General features: G+C 58.0%; 1 protein-coding gene across 1 annotated transcript; it reads right to left on the minus strand.

Moving 5' to 3' along the window:
- Positions 1-689: 689 nt before the first annotated feature.
- MANBAL (mannosidase beta like) lies at positions 690-7,431 on the minus strand. Its single transcript, XM_029048660.1, has 3 exons — positions 7,358-7,431; positions 3,539-3,733; positions 690-1,933 (listed from the first exon to the last, which is right to left on the minus strand). The coding sequence occupies exons 2-3, from the start codon at positions 3,686-3,688 to the stop codon at positions 1,826-1,828; spliced, it is 258 nt and encodes an 85-aa protein (XP_028904493.1). The 5' UTR covers positions 3,689-3,733; positions 7,358-7,431; the 3' UTR covers positions 690-1,825.
- Between the last annotated feature and the right edge of the window lie 10,371 nt (positions 7,432-17,802).

Genomic DNA, 17,802 nt, shown 5'->3' on the forward strand with positions numbered 1-17,802 from the left:
GAGTGGGAGGAACTGGGTGCTTAGCACATAGCAAGCACTTCACGGCTACCCGACTATCACCCGCCGCGATGCCGCCGAGAAGCGGCGTGGTCTGGTGGTTAGCGCCCCGGTCTGGGTTCTCATCCCCGGTCTGCCGCGTGCCCTTGGACAAGTCGCTTCCCTTCTCCGGGCCTCGGTCCCCTCATCCGTCAAACGGGTGGGAAGCGGCGTGTGGCTCGGGGGAGGGGGCCCGGGCTTGGGAGTCGGAGGTCCTGGGTTCTAATCCCGGCTCCGCCGCTTGTCGGCCGTGGGACCTGGGACCCGTCACTTCTCTGGGCCCCAGCGACCTCCTCCGTCAAACGGGGACGAAGACCGGGAGCCCCACGTGGGACGACCCGATCCCCTCGTATCCCCCCCCCCCCCCCGGGCGCTTAGAACGTAGTAAGCGCTTAACAAATGCCATGATTATTACTAAAGCCGTGGGCCGGGGACCGCGTCCGATCCGACGGTCCCGTGTCCCCCCCGGCACTTAGTACGGTAAGGGCTTAACAAATACCATTAAAAATATATATATATATATATATATATATATATATATATATATATATATATATAAGAAGATGGACTGACGGGTCAGTTGCCGGACGGAAAGGGGGGGGAGGAAAAGATCCCGGAAAAGAGGGCAAAGGGATAAATTAAATAGACCCACACACGAGCCAGGGAAGTAGTTATTTCAAGAAAAAGAAGCCCCACGACCCAATAAGACGCCTCTTTGCGATCTCGGCGGGGGCTCGCACCCCGGACAGGCGCGGGGAGGGGAACCCATGGGTCGTAGCTCGTCCGGGTCGGACGGCGCGGTCGGGTCAGGGCGGCGCGGCCCGGGGGGTGGAGCCCGCACCCGGAAGGACCCCGGTTCTCATCCCGGCTCCGCCCCTCGTCTGCTGGGTGACCTCGGGTAAGTCATTTCCTTCCTCTTCCAGAAGCCGGACGGAGCCCGGGCCCTCACCCTTCGGCTGGGCGACCTCGAGGAAATCGCTCCACTCCTCTGGGCCTCGGCTTCTTCATCCGTCAGAGGGGGGGAGGGGTCCAACCTGGTCAGCCTCTCTCCCCCCCCCAGCTCCTCGCAGGGCGTCCGGCAGGTGGGAAGCCCTCCAATTCCACCAAAAAATCCCCGGGGAACCCAGTTTTTACACGGGACAGCGCGAAACGCGGGCGACGCGACCTCTCGGTCGAATGGCGCGATTCTGCGCTCTCCGCCCTCTCCAAGCGGGACAGCGCGGTTCCGCACCCCGAACCGACTCCAAGCTGCACGGGGGAGTCACGTGGCCTACGCGATCTCGAAAGCGGAGGGGCGCGGCGGCCGCCACCTCTAAACGGCACGGCGCGAATGACGACCCAGATTAGGTAACCGTGCAGTTCGCCCGACCTCTCGGCTGACGAGGGGGACGACGGGGGGGGCGGGGGATACGCGACCGTGAGTCCGCAGCGTGTACGGTCTCTCGACCCAACGGGCCGATTACGCGGCGGGCGCAGTCGAGCGGAGCGGTCACGCGGGGTAGGCGTCCTCCGAACCCGACGGCGGGAGCCCACGATCCCTAAACCGGTGCGGGTACGCGGCGTGAAGGGATGGGGGTGAGTGTGCGGGACGCCCCCCCCCCCCCCAGCCCGCCCCCGGGGCCGTGGACCCCCGGAACGACGGGCCGACGGGCGGGACGCCGCCGCGGAGAGCGGGTCTGAGCCGGACGGATCCCCCCGGGGCGGGGAGGGGGCCGTGGGCTCCCCGCCGGGCCCGGGTTCGACCGCGGTCGGGGGTCCGGGCCCCTTCCCGCTCCCCCTCCGCTCCGGCCTATCGCTTCTTCTTCGTCTCCTTCTTCAGCTTCTTGCCGAGGGGAGGGCCGGACGTCTTCGGCTTCCTGGCCGACTCCGGACCTCTCGCCTCCGGGGGCTCCGGCTCCTACGGCGGCAACGGGAAAGGTGAGCGGGGACGGGGCTTTGGGGTTTTTATTTTATTTTGGGTATCTGCTCCACGCCTACGAGGTGCCAGGCGCTCTTCCCAGACCAACCTCGTCGGGTGGGTCGCGGTCCCTGTCCCACGTGGGCTGTGAGGAGCGCTTTACTGGGCGCCGGGCGCTGTTCTGAGCGCCGCGTTAGGTACGAGCTCATCAGGTCGGACCCCGGGGGCTCCCGGTCTCCGTCCCCGTTTTCCCCAGGAGGAAACCGAGGCGCTGAAAAGTCAAGCGACGTGGCCAAGGTCCCACGGCAGACAGGGGAGGAGAGGCCAGGTCCCTCTGACTCGTTGCCCCGGGCTCCGCCCGCTAGAAAACGTGACTTCCTGACCCGCTTTTTGTGGGGGAAAAAAGGCATTTGTTAAGCGCTTACACTGTTCCAAGCGCTGGGGCGAGTACAAGCTCAACAGCTCGGATAGAGTTCGTGTCCCGTGTGAGGCTCCCGGTCTACGTGACGATTAATAACGATGGTGCCCGTTCATCATAATAATAATAATAATAACGTTGGTATTTGCTAAGCGCTTACTGTGTGCAGAGCACCGTTCTAAGCGCCGGGGCAGACACAGGGGAATCAGGTCGTCCCACACGGGGCTCACAGTCTTCATCCCCATTTTACGGATGAGGTGACTGAGGCCCGGAGAAGTGAAGTGACTCGCCCACAGTCACCCAGCTGCCAGGTGGCAGAGCGGGGATTCGAACCCATGACCTCCGACTCCCAAGCCCGGGCTCCTTCCACTGAGCCGCGCTGCTTCTCCCAGCGCTTGCTACGTGCCGGGCTCTGTACTAAGCGCCACAGCAGAGAGAAGATCATCAGCTGCTGTCCCACTTGGGGCTGCCGGTCTTCATCCCCATTTTAATACTAATAATAATGTCGGTATCTGTTAAGCGCTCACTACGTGCCGAGCACCGCTCTAAGCGCTTGGGGAGCCACGGGGGCATCGGGTCGGCCCCCGTGAGGCTCCCGGTCTTCATCCCCATCTGACGGATGAGGGAACCGAGGCCCGGAGAAGCGAGGCGACTCGCCCACGGTCCCCCGGCTGCCGAATGGCGGGGCCGGGATTCGAACCCGTGACCTCCGACTCCCGAGCCCGGGCTCTTTCCACTGCGCCGCGCTGCTTCTCATCACCCGCTTCCATTAGCGCCCCCCCCCCAGCTCGTCACGTGCAGGGAACCCTTCCGGGACTCTCCCAGGCGCTCAGCCCGGGGCACCGCGCGCGGGAAGCGCTCCCCAAACGCCCCCGTCCGCCGCCACGGGAGAGGTTCTTTCCTTCCACTGACGTCCGCCTCCCCGCAGGACCGCGGGCCCGTGGCACGGCCCGCTCCCGGCCGCTCAGCACAGCGCTCCGCCCAGCCTCGGCGCCCGGCGGGCGGCGAGAGAGAGGCGGCGGCGGCCCGGGGGCGGGAGGTCGGCAGGCAGAGGAGCCCAGCGGGCGGCGGCGGGGCGAGGCCGGAGGGGGCGGGCCGATATCAATCGCAGTAATGATAACGACGATCAACCACGGCGGCCGAGGAGCGCTCAGTAGGTGGCAGGCCCCGAGGGGGGAGGCTCTCACCGGCTGGTGGGGTTTGGCGGCGGGGAAGACGATGGCCAGGATGCAGACGAGCTGGAACACGGCTCCCAGGAAGAGCCCGTAGCGCAGGACGTGCTCCAGGAAGGTGGGCTCGGGCACCTCGGGCGGCGAGAAGCCCAGCTCGGACGCCATGGCCGCGGGCTCCTCGGCGTCTCCTCGCACTCGGGCCGGCGGCGCCTACGCGCAAACCACACTATGACCGCCTACCCAGGCGCGGGGCGCGGAGCCGGACCCGGGGTCGGCGCGCGGCGGTCGTCCTCTCCGGGGGCGGGGGGGGGGGGGAACGGCCCGAAACAGGACCATCGTCGCGACGGCGTCCGTTAAGCGCTTACTACGTGCCGAGCACCCCGCTAAGCGCCGGGGAGGGTACAAGGCGATGGGGTGGGCCCCCCCCCCGCCGCGGGGCTCTCGGCCTTTATCCCCATTTTACAGATGAGGGAACTGAGGCACAGAGGAGTGAAGTGACTCGTCCCGAGTCACCCGGCTGTCGGGCGGCGGGGCCGGGATTCGAATCCACCAGCCCGGGCTCTCGCCACTGAGCCGCGCCGCTTCTCTACGATGATATGATAATGACGGCACGCGTGGAGCGCTACCCGATTTGCTTGTATTCACTCGTTCAATAGTATTTATTGAGCGTTTACTATGCGCAAAGCACCGTACTAAGCGCTTGGAACGGACAGTTCGGCGACAGACAGAGACCGTCCCGGCCCTGTATCCACCCCAGCGCTTAGAACGGTGCCCGGCACATGGTAAGTGCTTAACAGATACCCCCGTTATTAGTATGATTAGTGGGTAGCGCCCGGGAGTCAGGAGGATCCGGGTTCTAATCCCGACTCTGCCACGTGTCTGCTGCGTGACCTCGGGCAAGTCGCTTGAATTTTCTGGGCCTCGGTTTCCTCGCCTGTAAAACAGGGATTAAGAGGGGGAGCCCCGTGCGGGGCAGGGATTGGGTCCAACCCCATTTGCGTGCCGGGGGCTGGGAGGCAGAAGAGACTTGGGTTCTAATCCCGCATCTGCCTAATAAATAATAATAACGTGGGCAGGGAATGGGTGTGTTTCTTGTTGCGTCGTCCTCGCCCAAGCGCTCAGTCCAGTGCCCCGCACTGCGTAGGCGCTCGATGAATAGGATCGACGGACGGAGGAGGGTGAGACGAGCACCGTGCTGAGCAGCGGGGTCGAGGCCGGCTCATCGGGCGGGACACGGTCCGCGTTCCGCGCGGGGCTCAGGGTCTCCGCCGCCATTTGAGGTAACTGAGGCCCAGGGAAGGGAAGTGGCTCGCCCCAGGTCGCACGGCAGACGGAGTGGCGGCGGCGGGATCAGAACTCACGACCGCCTGCCACTTGGGCGTGCTCCTTCGCGATAATAATAATAATAATAATAATGATAATGGCACTTGTTAGGCGCGTTCGAGGTGCCGAGCGCTGTTCTGAGCACTGCGATTCCTAACAGTCAAGTCTGTGCAGCGGTAGACACCGTGACTCCGAGCGCTCGTGGCTCAGGGGCAAGAGGCCGGGCTGGGGAGTCGGAGGTCATGGGTTCGAATCCCGCCTCTGCCCCCTGTCGACCGTGGGCGCGACCCTTCACTTCTCTGGGCCTCAGCTGCCTCATCTGTCAAATGGGGACGAAGACCGGGAGCCTCACGTGGGACCACCTGAAGCCCCTGGATCTCCCCCGGCGCTCAGCACAGTGCTCTGCACAGAGTAAGCGCTTAACAGATACCGACATTATTGTTATATTAAAACGGGGATGAGGATGGGGAGCCTCCCATGGGACAATCTGAGGCCCCTGGGTCTCCCCCAGCGCTTAGCACAGTGCTCTGCACATAGTAGGCGCTTCACAGATACCCACATTATTATTATTATATTAAAACGGGGATGAAGACCGTGAGCCTCACGTGGGACAAACTGATGCCCCTGGATCCCCCCCAGCGCTTAGCACGGTGCTCTGCACGTAGTAAGCGCTTCACCAATGCCAACTTTATGATTCTTAGTAGGTGCCAAGCGCTGTTCTAAGTGGCCCGGGAATATTAATAATAATAATGTTGGTATTTGTTAAGCGCTTACTATGTGCAGAGCGCTGGGGTAGACACAGGGGAATCAGGTCGTCCCACGTGGGGCTCCCAGTCTTCATCCCCATTTTACAGATGAGGGAACCGAGGCCCAGAGAAGTGAAGTGACTCGCCCACGGTCCCACATCTAAGTGGCAGAGCTGGGATTCGAACTCATGACCTCTGACTCCAAAGCCCGGGCTCTTTCCACTGCAAAAGCAGTAGTCCCAACAGTCATAACCGCGGTACTTAAGCGCTCGCCTTGGGTCAAGGACTGTACTGGATGCCGGGGGGGGGGGGGGGGGGAGGTGACCCTATTTATTTTGTTAATGAAATGTCCATCGCCTCGGTTCTATTTATTTGCTATTATTTTAATGAGACGTTCTTCCCCTCGACTCTATTTATCGCCATCGTTCTCGTCCGTCCGTCTCCCCCGATTAGACCGTGAGCCCGTCAGAGGGCAGACACCGTCTCTATCTGTTGCCGACTTGTCCATTCCAGGCGCTCAGTACAGTGCTCTGCCCCTAGGAAGCGCTCAATAAATAATAATGTTGGTATTTGTTAAGCGCTTACTAGATGCCGAGCACTGTTCTAAGCGCTGGGGTAGACATAGGGGGAATCGGGTTGTCCCCCGTGGGGCTCCCGGTCTTCATCCCCATTTGACAGATGAGGGAACTGAGGCCCAGAGAAGTGAAGTGACTCGCCCACAGTCACACGGCCGACGAGTGGCAGAGCTGGGATTCGAACGCATGAGCCCTGACTCCAAAGCCCGGGCTCTTTCCACTGAGCCACGCTGCTTCTCTAAATAATATATACTATAATATATACTAGTATATATTATTTATATATACTAGTTTATATATTAGTAAATAATATAGTATAGTATATATTATAGTATATATTATTTATATATACTAGTTTATATATTAGTAAATAATACATACTAGTTTATATATTAGTAAATAATATATACTATAATATATACTATACTATTTATATATATACTATAGTATATATAGTATAGTATATATTATATATACTATAATATATACTATAATATATACTATATATTTATATATATACTATAGTATATATAGTATAGTATATATTATAGTATATTATAGTATATATTATTTACTAATATATTATTTATTATATAATTATAATAATTATAAATTTAATTTATATAATTAAATATATTAATATAAGTATATATTATAGTATATATTATTTATATATACTAGTTTATATATTAGTAAATAATATATACTATAATTATGTATAGTATATATTATAGTATATATTATTTTATTAATAATAATATAATATATAATATAATAATATAATAATAATAATATAATATATAATAATATATATGTATAGTATATATTATAGTATATAATGTATAGTATATAATATATACTATAATAATAAATACTAGGGAATGAATGAATGACCGGCCTGCCTCGCCCCCGGCGCTCAGTACACCGCCCGGGCGCTCAACAGACACCGCGGTTAGCACTGCGGGAGCCACAGGGCTGGGGAGGCGGAGGTCCTGGGTTCGGATCCCGCCTCCCGCCACCACCTGGCCGCCCGGGACCTCGGGCAAGTCGCTTCCCTCCTCTAGGCCTCGGTCTCTTCGTCTGGAAAATGGGGGATCAATAACAATAAAAATAATAAGAATAATAGCAAGGCGCCTCCCCTCCCCCCCACCCCCCCACCTCCCGGCCTCAGTTTCCCTCCCGGTTCTCACCTCGGGGCCCGACGGCCGCGGCTCCCGGAAGTGACGTCGCCCGGGCGGCTCCCCGCCGGAAGTGACGTCACGGCCGCCCTGTTTCCCGCCTTTCTTTCATTCATTCATTCATGCAGCGCTCACCTCAGGGCCGCCTTTTTTTTTTTTTTTTTTCGGCCTGGTGTTCAGTCATTCGATGGCGTCGATTGAGCGCTTGCAATCTTTCCTTTATACAGTATTATACGGTCCTTCTGGGGTTCATTCATTCATTCCGTTCATTCATTCATTCATCCCTTCCTTCCTTCCTTCAGTTCATTCGATGGCATTGATTGAGCGCTCACTGTGTGCGGAGCGCTGTCCTGAGCGCTTGCAATCTTTCCTTTATACGGTCTTCCTGGGGTTCATTCATTCATTCCATTCATTCATTCATCCCTTCCTTCCTTCCTTCAGTTCATTCGATGGCATTGATTGAGCGCTCACTGTGTGCGGAGCGCTGTCCTGAGCGCTTGCAATCTTTCCTTTATACGGTCCTCCTGGGGTTCATTCATTCATTCCATTCATTCATTCATCCCTTCCTTCCTTCCTTCAGTTCATTCGATGGCATTGATTGAGCGCTCACTGTGTGCGGAGCGCTGTCCTGAGCGCTTGCAATCTTTCCTTTATACGGTCTTCCTGGGGTTCATTCATTCATTCCATTCATTCATTCATCCCTTCCTTCCTTCCTTCAGTTCATTCGATGGCATTGATTGAGCGCTCACTGTGTGCGGAGCGCTGTCCTGAGCGCTTGCAATCTTTCCTTTATACGGTCCTCCTGGGGTTCATTCATTCATTCCATTCATTCATTCATCCCTTCCTTCCTTCAGTTCATTCGATGGCATTGATTGAGCGCTCACTGTGTGCGGAGCGCTGTCCTGAGCGCTTGCAATCTTTCCTTTATACGGTCTTCCTGGGGTTCATTCATTCATTCCGTTCATTCATTCATCCCTTCCTTCCTTCAGTTCATTCGATGGCATTGATTGAGCGCTCACTGTGTGCGGAGCGCTGTCCTGAGCGCTTGCAATCTTTCCTTTATACGGTCCTCCTGGGGTTCATTCATTCATTCCGTTCATTCATTCATCCCTTCCTTCCTTCAGTTCATTCGATGGCATTGATTGAGCGCTCACTGTGTGCGGAGCGCTGTCCTGAGCGCTTGCAATCTTTCCTTTATACAGTATTATACGGTCCTTCTGGGGTTCATTCATTCATTCCGTTCATTCATTCATTCATCCCTTCCTTCCTTCCTTCAGTTCATTCGATGGCATTGATTGAGCGCTCACTGTGTGCGGAGCGCTGTCCTGAGCGCTTGCAATCTTTCCTTTATACGGTCCTCCTGGGGTTCATTCATTCATTCCATTCATTCATTCATCCCTTCCTTCCTTCCTTCAGTTCATTCGATGGCATTGATTGAGCGCTCACTGTGTGCGGAGCGCTGTCCTGAGCACTTGCAATCTTTCCTTTATACGGTCCTCCTGGGGTTCATTCATTCATTCCATTCATTCATTCATCCCTTCCTTCCTTCAGTTCATTCGATGGCATTGATTGAGCGCTCACTGTGTGCGGAGCGCTGTCCTGAGCGCTTGCAATCTTTCCTTTATACGGTCCTTCTGGGGTTCATTCATTCCGTTCGTTCATTCATCCCTTCATTCAGTTAATAATAATAATAATGATGTTGGTATCGGTTGAGCGCTTACTATGTGCCGAGCACCGCTCTAAGCGCTGGGGGAGACACGGGGGAATCGGGTTGTCCCACGTGGGGCTCACGGTCTTCATCCCCATTTTACCGATGAGGGAACTGAGGCACAGAGAAGTGAAGTGACTTGCCCACGGTCACCCAGCTGACGAGTGGCCGAGCCGGGATTCGAACTCATGACCTCTGACTCCAAAGCCCGTGCTCTTTCCACTGAGCCACACTGGTCAGTTCATTCAGTGGTATTGATTGAGCGCTCACTGTGTGCGGGGCGCTGTCCTGAGCGCTTGGAATCACTCCTTTATACATTCCTCCCCCCCCCCCCCCCTTTTTTTTGGCCTGGTATTCATTAATTCATTCTTTCCTTCGGCTCATTCAATCGTATTTATTAAAAGCAGTGAGTTCCAGCGGGTAGAGGGACCTGGGTCCGCATCCCCACTCCGCCCCTCGACTGTCTCTGTCTGTTGCCGACGTGTTCGTTCCAAGCGCTTAGCCCAGTGCTCTGCACATAGTCAGCGCTCAATAAATGCTATTGAATGAATGAATGCTGGGTGACCTTGGACCGGTCACTTCACTTCTCTGGGCCTCAGTTCCCTCATCTGTAATTCGGGGATTAACACCATGAGCCCCATGTGGGACGGGGACCGCGTCCCACGCGATTTGCCCGTATGCATCCGAGCGCTTAGCACAGTGCCTGACACCTAGTAAGCACCTAACACGAACCATTATTATCATTCCAATTGGCAGATAGTAAGCGTTTAACAAATACCATTATTATTATTATTATTATTATCTGCCCTCAACCCACCAGGCCCCAGCTTTATCCTCCAACCCAGCTTTAAGGAAGCAGCACGGCGTAGCGGGTAGAATCCGGGCCCGGGTTCTGACCCCGACTCCGCCCTAGGTCTGCCGCGTGGCCCCGGGCCAGTCATTTCACTTCCTCTCGGCCTCGGTTCCCTCATCTGTCAAATGGGGGTGTCAGCCCCACGCGGGACGGGGACCGTGTCCGACCCGATTCGCTCGTATCCGCCCCGGCGCTTAGTACAGCGCCTGGCACACGGTAAGCATCTAACAAATACCTTTATCATTATTATTAATCGGCCCTCAAACCCACCAGGCTTTAAGGAAGCAGCACGGCGTAGTGGGAAGAACCCGGGCCTGGGCGTGAGGACGTGGGTTCTAATCCCGGCTCCGCCGCTTCTCAGCTGTGTGACCTGGGCCCAGTCGCCTCACTTCTCTGGGCCTCGGTTTCCTCATCTGGAAAATGGAGATGAATTCTGTGGGACAGGGACCGCGTTCAACCTGATGATCGTGTATCCACCCCAGCGCTCAGTACAGCACCTGGCACAGGGTTGGGGCTTAACAAATAACCATCCTAATTCTTCTTATTTTCATTATCCACCCTCCACCCCACCCCACCTCCTGCAGGCGGCCTTCCCGGTTTGGCCTTTCCCCCTTGTCAAGTCATCTCACCAGATAATAATATTGGTATCTGTTAAGCGCTTACTAGGTGCCGAGCACCGTTCTAAGCGCTGGGGTAAACACAGGGGAATCGGGTCGTCCCCCGTGGGGCTCCCGGTCTTCATCCCCATTTTACAGATGAGGGAACTGAGGCACAGAGAAGTGAAGTGACTCGCCCACAGTCACACAGCTGACGAGTGGCAGAGCCGGGATTCGAACTCGTGAGCTCTGACTCCAAAGCCCGCGCTCTTTCCACTGCGCCACGCAGATGCCTCGAGAAGCAGCGCGGCTCAGTGGAAAGAGTGAGTCAGAGGGCGTGGGTTCGAATCCCGGCTCTGCCACCTGTCAGCTGTGTGACCGTGGGCGAGTCACCTCACTTCTCTGGGCCTCGGTCACCTCATCTGGAAAATGGGGATGAAGACTGGGAGCCCCACGGGCGACAACCTGATGACCCTGTATCCCCCCCCCCCCCAGTGCTCAGAACAGTGCTCGGCACATAGTAAGCGCCTAACAAACACCATCGTCATCGTGCGAATCCAGACATATCTATACGTTTATCACGTAGATGTTGATGTTGGTTAAGGACTTGATGATGTGCCAAGCCCGGACAGACCTAAGGCATTCTTGCCCCACCCGGAGCTCGCGCTCCAAGTCACTTAACTTCTCCGTGCCTCAGTTCCCTCGTCCGTAAAATGGGGATTAACCGTGAGCCTCCCGTGGGACGACCCGATGCCCCCCGTCTCTCCCCCAGCGCTTAGAACGGTGCTCGGCACGTAGTGAGCGCTTCACAGACACCAACCTTATCCAAGCGGGAGGAAGAGCAGGGATCGAACCCCCAGATGAGGAAACACGGGCACGGAGAAGTTAAGTGACCCCCCCCGAGGTCACACGGCAGGTACAGGGCGGAGCCAGGATTAGAACCCAGGTCCTCGGATTTCCGGGCCCGGGCCCTTTCCACCTCTTATTCCATTCATCCTTTTCGTTTCGGCTTTTGTCGTCGCCGGCTGCGTTAGGCCCTTCCTCTCGGTTTCGATCCATCGGACACATTTATCGGGCGGGTGCGCAGCGCCGCGCTAACTGCTTTCCTCTTGTTTTCGATCAATCATACTCGTCCGCTCGACTCTACACGTTTTCATTACCCTATTTATTTTGTCAATGAGCTGGACGTCGCCTCGATCCTACTGATTTGCTATTGTTTTAATGAGACGTTCTTCCCCTCGATTCTATCTATCGCTATTGTTGTCCGTCCGTCTCCCCCGATCAGACCGTGAGCCGGTCGAAGGGCAGGGACCGTCTCTATCTGTCACCGATTTGTCCATTCCAAGCGCTTAGTACGGCGCTCTGCACCTAGTAAGCGCTCAGTAAATACTATTCAATGAATGAATGAATGAATATCTGTTGAGCGAGCGCGCGGCGCCGCGCTGACCGCTTTCCTCCTGTTCCCTCGAGACGGTCAGCTCGTTGTGGGCCGGGAAGGTCTCTTGCAACTCTGTTGGACTGGGCTCGCCCGAGCGCTTAGTACAGTGCTCTGCACGCAGTGAGCGCTCAATAAATACCATCAGTAGAGGGATCGTTCCCCCTGAAATATTTCTCGGAAAGAGGCCGGGCCGGGGACTCCGAGGGCCTGGGTTCCAGTCCCGGCTCTGCCACGGGTCTGCCGTGTGACCTCGGGCGAGTCACTTCACTTCTCCGGGCCTCGGTTCCCGCATCTGGAAAATGGGGACGGACACCGGGAACCCAGGGGGGACGGGGTCCGACCCGCTTTCAGGGTAGCTTAGCACGGCGCTCCGCACACGGCGAGCGCTCAGTAAATACGACCGAACGAACGACGACGACGAGGAGACGCGTCCCCTCCTCGTCCGTCCCAGAGAAACCTCTCCGGCTTCCGAGGCCCGGCTCTCGCTCAGTCTGGTCGTGGAGAGGGAACGTCCGGGTCGGGCGGCCTAAGGACGTTCATAAATTCTCCCCCGGAGCCGCCGGGATCCGGGGGGGGCAGGGACGAAGGCCTAAATCGCTGGGCCCGGTGCTCCGCACAGAGTGAGCGCTCAATAAATACGATCGACTGAATCGTTCCCGCCACCCCGGCACGCCCTTCCCAACCTCGCTAAAAACCTCTCCTCCCCCTCCGAACGACTCCCACGTTAATCCGGGCGCTTCTCCTCTCCCGCCCCGATGACCGTACCGGCCTCCTCGCCGACCTCCCGTCTCTCCCCGCTCCGCAGCGGGCTCGGGAGTCAGAGGTCATGGGTTCGAATCCCGACTCCGCCCCTTGTCAGCTGGGTGACCGTGGGCACGTCACTTCACTCCTCCGGGCCTCGGTTCCCTCGGCCGGAAAACGGGGATGAAGACCGTGAGCCTCCCGTGGGCCGACCTGGTTACCCCGTATCTCCCCCGGCGCTTAGAACAGTGCTCGGCACGTAGTAAGCGCCTAACAAACACCAACGTTAATTATTATTTTTCTACCGAAACGTTCAGGCCAGGCGTCCCCGCTCCTCCGGACCCTTCCTGGTCAAGCAGAGACTGGTGGCCGTCGGCCTCGAAGCCCTCAATCCCCTGGCCCCTTCCATCCATTCAGTCATATTTATCGAGCGCTAACTACGTGCGGAGCACTGGACTAAGCGCTTGCAACGGACAAGTGGGCCACGGGGCGAGACCATCCCCGCCCGACGACGGGCTCCCGGTCTAAAAGGGGGAGACGGAAAACCGAAACGCGTAGTCCGGCGTCGGTATCGTCGAGCTAGAATCATAGCGTGGCTCGGCGGCAAGAGCCCGGCCCTGGGAGTCAGAGGTCGTGGGTTCGAATCCCGGCTCGGCCGCTCGTCAGCTGGGTGACCGTGGGCGAGCCGCTTCACTTCTTACCTCATCTGTAAAACGGGGATGAAGACCGTGAGCCCCACGGGGGACGACCTGATCCCCCCGTGTCTCCCCCAGCGCTTAGAACGGTGCCCGGCACAGAGTGAGCGCTTGACAAATACCAACATTACTATTATCATTATTATTATTATACACATCGTTAAGAAAGTAGAGTCATAATTAAATAGGCACACGCGCTGTGGGGAGGGGAAGGGGCAAGAGCAGAGGGCGGGAATGGGGAGGGAAAGGGCAGGCTGGGCCTGGGAAGGCCTCCCGGAGGAGGGGAGCTCTCAGGAGGGCTTGGAAGAGGGGAAGAGAGCGAGTCTGGCGGAGGTGAGGAGGGAGGGCGATCCGGGAAGCGGGAGGACGCGGGCCGGGGGTCGCCATCGAGGGAGCGTGAAGGGGCGAGCGGCCGAGCCTCACGTCGCCGGGCGTCCAGTCCGGCCCGCGCGGTCCGCTCCTCTCACGCCCACCGTCTCCCCGTCCGCCGCCGACCTCTTACCCCCGTCCCCGCTCGGGCCCGGACGGCCCTTCCTCTTCCCGGCCCGCTCCGATTCCTCCCTGCCCACCCGGAGCGCTTCTCCTTCCTGGCCCCGTCCCCTCAGCCAGCTCTTCCAGGCCTTGAACTCCCTCCTCCAACCTCCTGTCCCTCCGTCTGTAGACGGTCAGCTCGCTGCGGGCAGGGGAGGTCACCGTCCACTCATAATGTTGGTATTTATTAAGCGCTTACTAGGTGCAGACCACCGTTCTAAGCGCTGGGGTAGGTACGGGGTCGTCGGGTCGTCCCACGGGAGGCTCACCGTCAATCCCCATTTTCCAGATGAGGTAACTGAGGCCCAGAGAAGCGAAGCGACTCGCCCACGGTCCCACGGCTGACGAGTGGCAGAGCCGGGAGGTCGAACCCACGACCTCTAGACTCCGGAGCCCGGGCTCTTTCCGCTGAGCCATGCCGCTTTACCGTCGTGCGGTCCTTTCCTCAGCGCTCGGCGCGCCGCACCCCGTAAGCGCTCAGTAAACAGGAGGGAGTGAATCTCTCTCCCCTCGCGACCCGGCCACGTAGTCCGTCGGCAAAATCGAAACCGTCAGGCCTCCTCTCCCAACCGCCCCCCCCGACTTCCTCCTCCACCCTCTTTGCCTCGCCCTTCGGTTCTACTGATGTCCGTCTACCCCCCTCGGGACGGTCAGCGCGTTGTGGGCGGGGAACGGGTCTAACCGAGCGCTCAGTACGGCGCTCCGCACGCCGCAGAGCACGGAATAGACGAAGGAGCCGACGGTGTCCTGTTGTACTCTCCAAGGGGTTAGTACAGTGCTCCGCACTCAGTAAGTCCGACTCAGTGAATGAACTATGTTCTACTGGACTCTCCAGAGTGCCTAGTACAGTGCTCCGCACTCAACGGGCGCTCAGTAAATGCCGCCCATCGACGCAGAGGTGCAGCGTGGCTCAGCGGAAAGAGCCCGGGCTCGGGAGTCGGAGGTCGTGGGTTCTAACCCCGGCTCCGCCGCGCGTCGGCCGTGTGACCGTGGACGAGTCACTTCGCTTCTCCGTGCCTCAGTTCCCTCGTCTGTAAAATGGGGTGAAGACCGCGAGCCCCACGGGGGGACGACCCGATGAGCCCGCATCTCCCCCAGCGCCGCGCTGGGCACCTGGTGAGCGCTTAACCAACGCCAGCGTTATTATTACTGACCGACTGTCAGCTCGCTGTGAGCAAGGGATGTGTCTATTATTCTACTGGACTCTCCCAAGCGCCTAGTCCAGCGCTCCGCACCCGGGAAGCGTTCACTAAACACGACAGAACGAACGAAGGAAGGAACGATCGACGAACGGGGCCTTCCTTCCTTCCTTCCCTCCCTTCGTCCGCGGCCCGGTTTCCGTCCCGCCGGCACCGACGGTCCCAGGGCGGGGCCCTTCCCTTTCCTCCCTACTCCTTCAAGGGGTCGCATTTATTTACCACTGTACTGAGCGCTCGGGAGGGTTCAATGTCACCGAGCTAGAGTTCTCTCCTTCCTCCCCTTCCTTTTCTCACCCTGCTCCTTCCCTCTTCTCCCCTCCCCTCTTCTTCCCCTCTCCCATCCTCCTTCCCTTCTCTCCCCACAGCTCCCCTCTTCTTCCCCCTCCCCACTTCCCTTTCCCTCCTCCCCTTCCCTCTTTTTAATAATAATCACGGTCTTCGTTAAGCGCTTACTATGTGCCCAGCAGTGTTCTAAACGCGGGGGTAGATACGGGGTCATCAGGCGGCCCCGCGAGAGGCTCACAGTCTCAATCCCCATTTTCCAGATGAGGTCACCGAGGGCCAGGGAAGGGAAGCGACTCGCCCACGGTCACACAGCCGACGAGTGGCGGAGCCGGGATCCGAACCCACGACCTCCGACTCCCAAGCCCGGGCTCTTTCCGCCGAGGCTGCTGCTTCTGCTTTTTCCCCTCCCTCCCCACACCTTCCCTCTTTCCCCTCTTCCTTCCCTCCGTCTCCCCCTTCCCCCTCTTCTTTCCTCTCCCTTGCTCTTTCCCTTCCTGAAACTTCCTCCCTCTCTCCTCCCTTTCCCTCTTCTTTCCTCGCCCCTCTCCCCGCCTTACCCCTCTTCTGTCCTCTCCCTTCCTCGCCATTCCCCCTCCCGTCCCCTCTCCCTTCCTCCTTCCCTTCTCTCCCCGCAACTTCCCTCTTCTTCTCCCTTCTCTCCTCCCTCCCGCCTCCCCTTCCCTCTTTTTCCTTCTTCCTCCCTTCCCACAACTTCCCTCTTCTCCTCCCTTCTTTCCTCTCCCTTCCTTTTTCCCTCCCTGAAACTTCCTTCTTCCTCTCCCCTCTCTTCCTTCCCCCTCTTCTTTCCTCTCCCTTCCTGAAACTCGCCTCTTCCCCCTCTTCTTTCCTCTCCCTTCCTTCAGCTCGCCTCTTCCCCTCTCTTCCCTCTTCCTTCTCTCTTCCCCCTCTTCTTTCCTCTCCCTTCCTTTTTCTCTTCCTGAAACTCGCCTCTTCCCCTCTCTTCTTTCCTCTCCCTTCCTTTTTCCCTTCCTGAAGCTCGCCTCTTCCCCTCTCTTCCCTCTCCCTTCCTCTCTCTTCTTTCCTCTCCCTTCCTTTTTCCCTTCCTGAAGCTCGCCTCTTCCCCTCTCTTCCCTCTTCTTTCTCTCTTCCCTCTCCCTTCCCCCTCTTCTTTCCTCTCCCTTCCTTTTTCCCTTCCTGAAGCTCGCCTCTTCCCCTCTCTTCCCTCTCCCTTCCCCTCTCTTCTTTCCTCTCCCTTCCTTTTTCCCTTCCTGAAGCTCGCCTCTTCCCCTCTCTTCCCTCTTCTTTCTCTCTTCCCTCTCCCTTCCCCTCTTCTTTCCTCTCCCTTCCTTTTTCCCTTCCTGAAGCTCGCCTCTTCCCCTCTCTTCCCTCTTCTTTCTCTCTTCCCTCTCCCTTCCCCTCTTCTTTCCTCTCCCTTCCTTTTTCCCTTCCTGAAGCTCGCCTCTTCCCCTCTCTTCCCTCTCCCTTCCCCTCTCTTCTTTCCTCTCCCTTCCTTTTTCCCTTCCTGAAGCTCGCCTCTTCCCCTCTCTTCCCTCTTCTTTCTCTCTTCCCTCTCCCTTCCCCCTCTTCTTTCCTCTCCCTTCCTTTTCCCCTTCCTGAAGCTCGCCTCTTCCCCTCTCTCTCTCCCCCTTCCTGAAACTTTCCTCTTCCTCTCCCCTCGCCTCTTCCCCTGCCCTCCCCTTTCCCTTCCTGAATTCAATTCCCCGTTCCTCTCCCCGCTTCTCCCCCCCGCCCCCCGCCTCCCCTCTCCCCGGCGGCCGATTGGCCGCGGGGGACGCGCGGGGAGGGGGCTTTTCGGGGATAAAAGGGTGCGGGGGCCGCGGGCTGGGGGTCCCGCCCTCCTCCGGCCGGCCAGTGCGGGGGGCTCCTTCCCGAGGGGGGCGCGGGATGGCGGGCGGGCGGACGGGCCCCCGGGGGTCGGGCCGGACGAGGCTCCCGCCGCCGCCGCTGCTGCTGCTGCTTTTGCTGCTGGTGGTCCGGCCGGGTGGGCAGGAAGCCCCCGGCCGCGCCCTCCCCCTCCGCCCGGCCCTCAGGTGAGAACGGACGCACCCGACCCCCGCCGCCCACCCCCCAGCCAGCCCTCTCCATCCCCTCGAGTTTCCCATCTGTCCATTCCAGGCGCTTCGTCCGGTGCTCCGCACATAGTAGGCGCTCGATAGACACGATTGAATGAATGGATGAGTGAATGGCTCTCCCTCCCTCCCTCCATCCCATCTCTCCCTCCCTCCATTCCCTTCCATCCATCCCCTCGTCCCTCCCTCCCTCCATCCCCTCAGGTTTCCGAGCTGTCCATTCCAAGCGCTTAGTACGGTGCTCTGCACATAGTAGGCGCCCAATAGACACTATTGAAGGAATGGATGAGTGAATGAATCTCTCCCTCCATCCATTCCCTTCCATCCATCCCCTCATCCCTCCCTCCCTCCCCTCCCTTC

The sequence above is a fragment of the Ornithorhynchus anatinus genome, chromosome 21, assembly GCF_004115215.2.
Source record: "Ornithorhynchus anatinus isolate Pmale09 chromosome 21, mOrnAna1.pri.v4, whole genome shotgun sequence".
Taxonomy (NCBI): Eukaryota; Metazoa; Chordata; class Mammalia; order Monotremata; family Ornithorhynchidae; genus Ornithorhynchus; species Ornithorhynchus anatinus.

Excerpts from the sequence above, each read along its gene's own strand:
- MANBAL (XM_029048660.1), bottom strand. The coding sequence starts at position 3,688 with ATGGCGTCCGAGCTGGGCTTCTCGCCGCCCGAGGTGCCCGAGCCCACC. Across the intron at positions 1,934-3,538 it reads CCGCCAAACCCCACCAGCCG|GAGCCGGAGCCCCCGGAGGC; the intron begins GTGAGAGCCTCC and ends TTGCCGCCGTAG.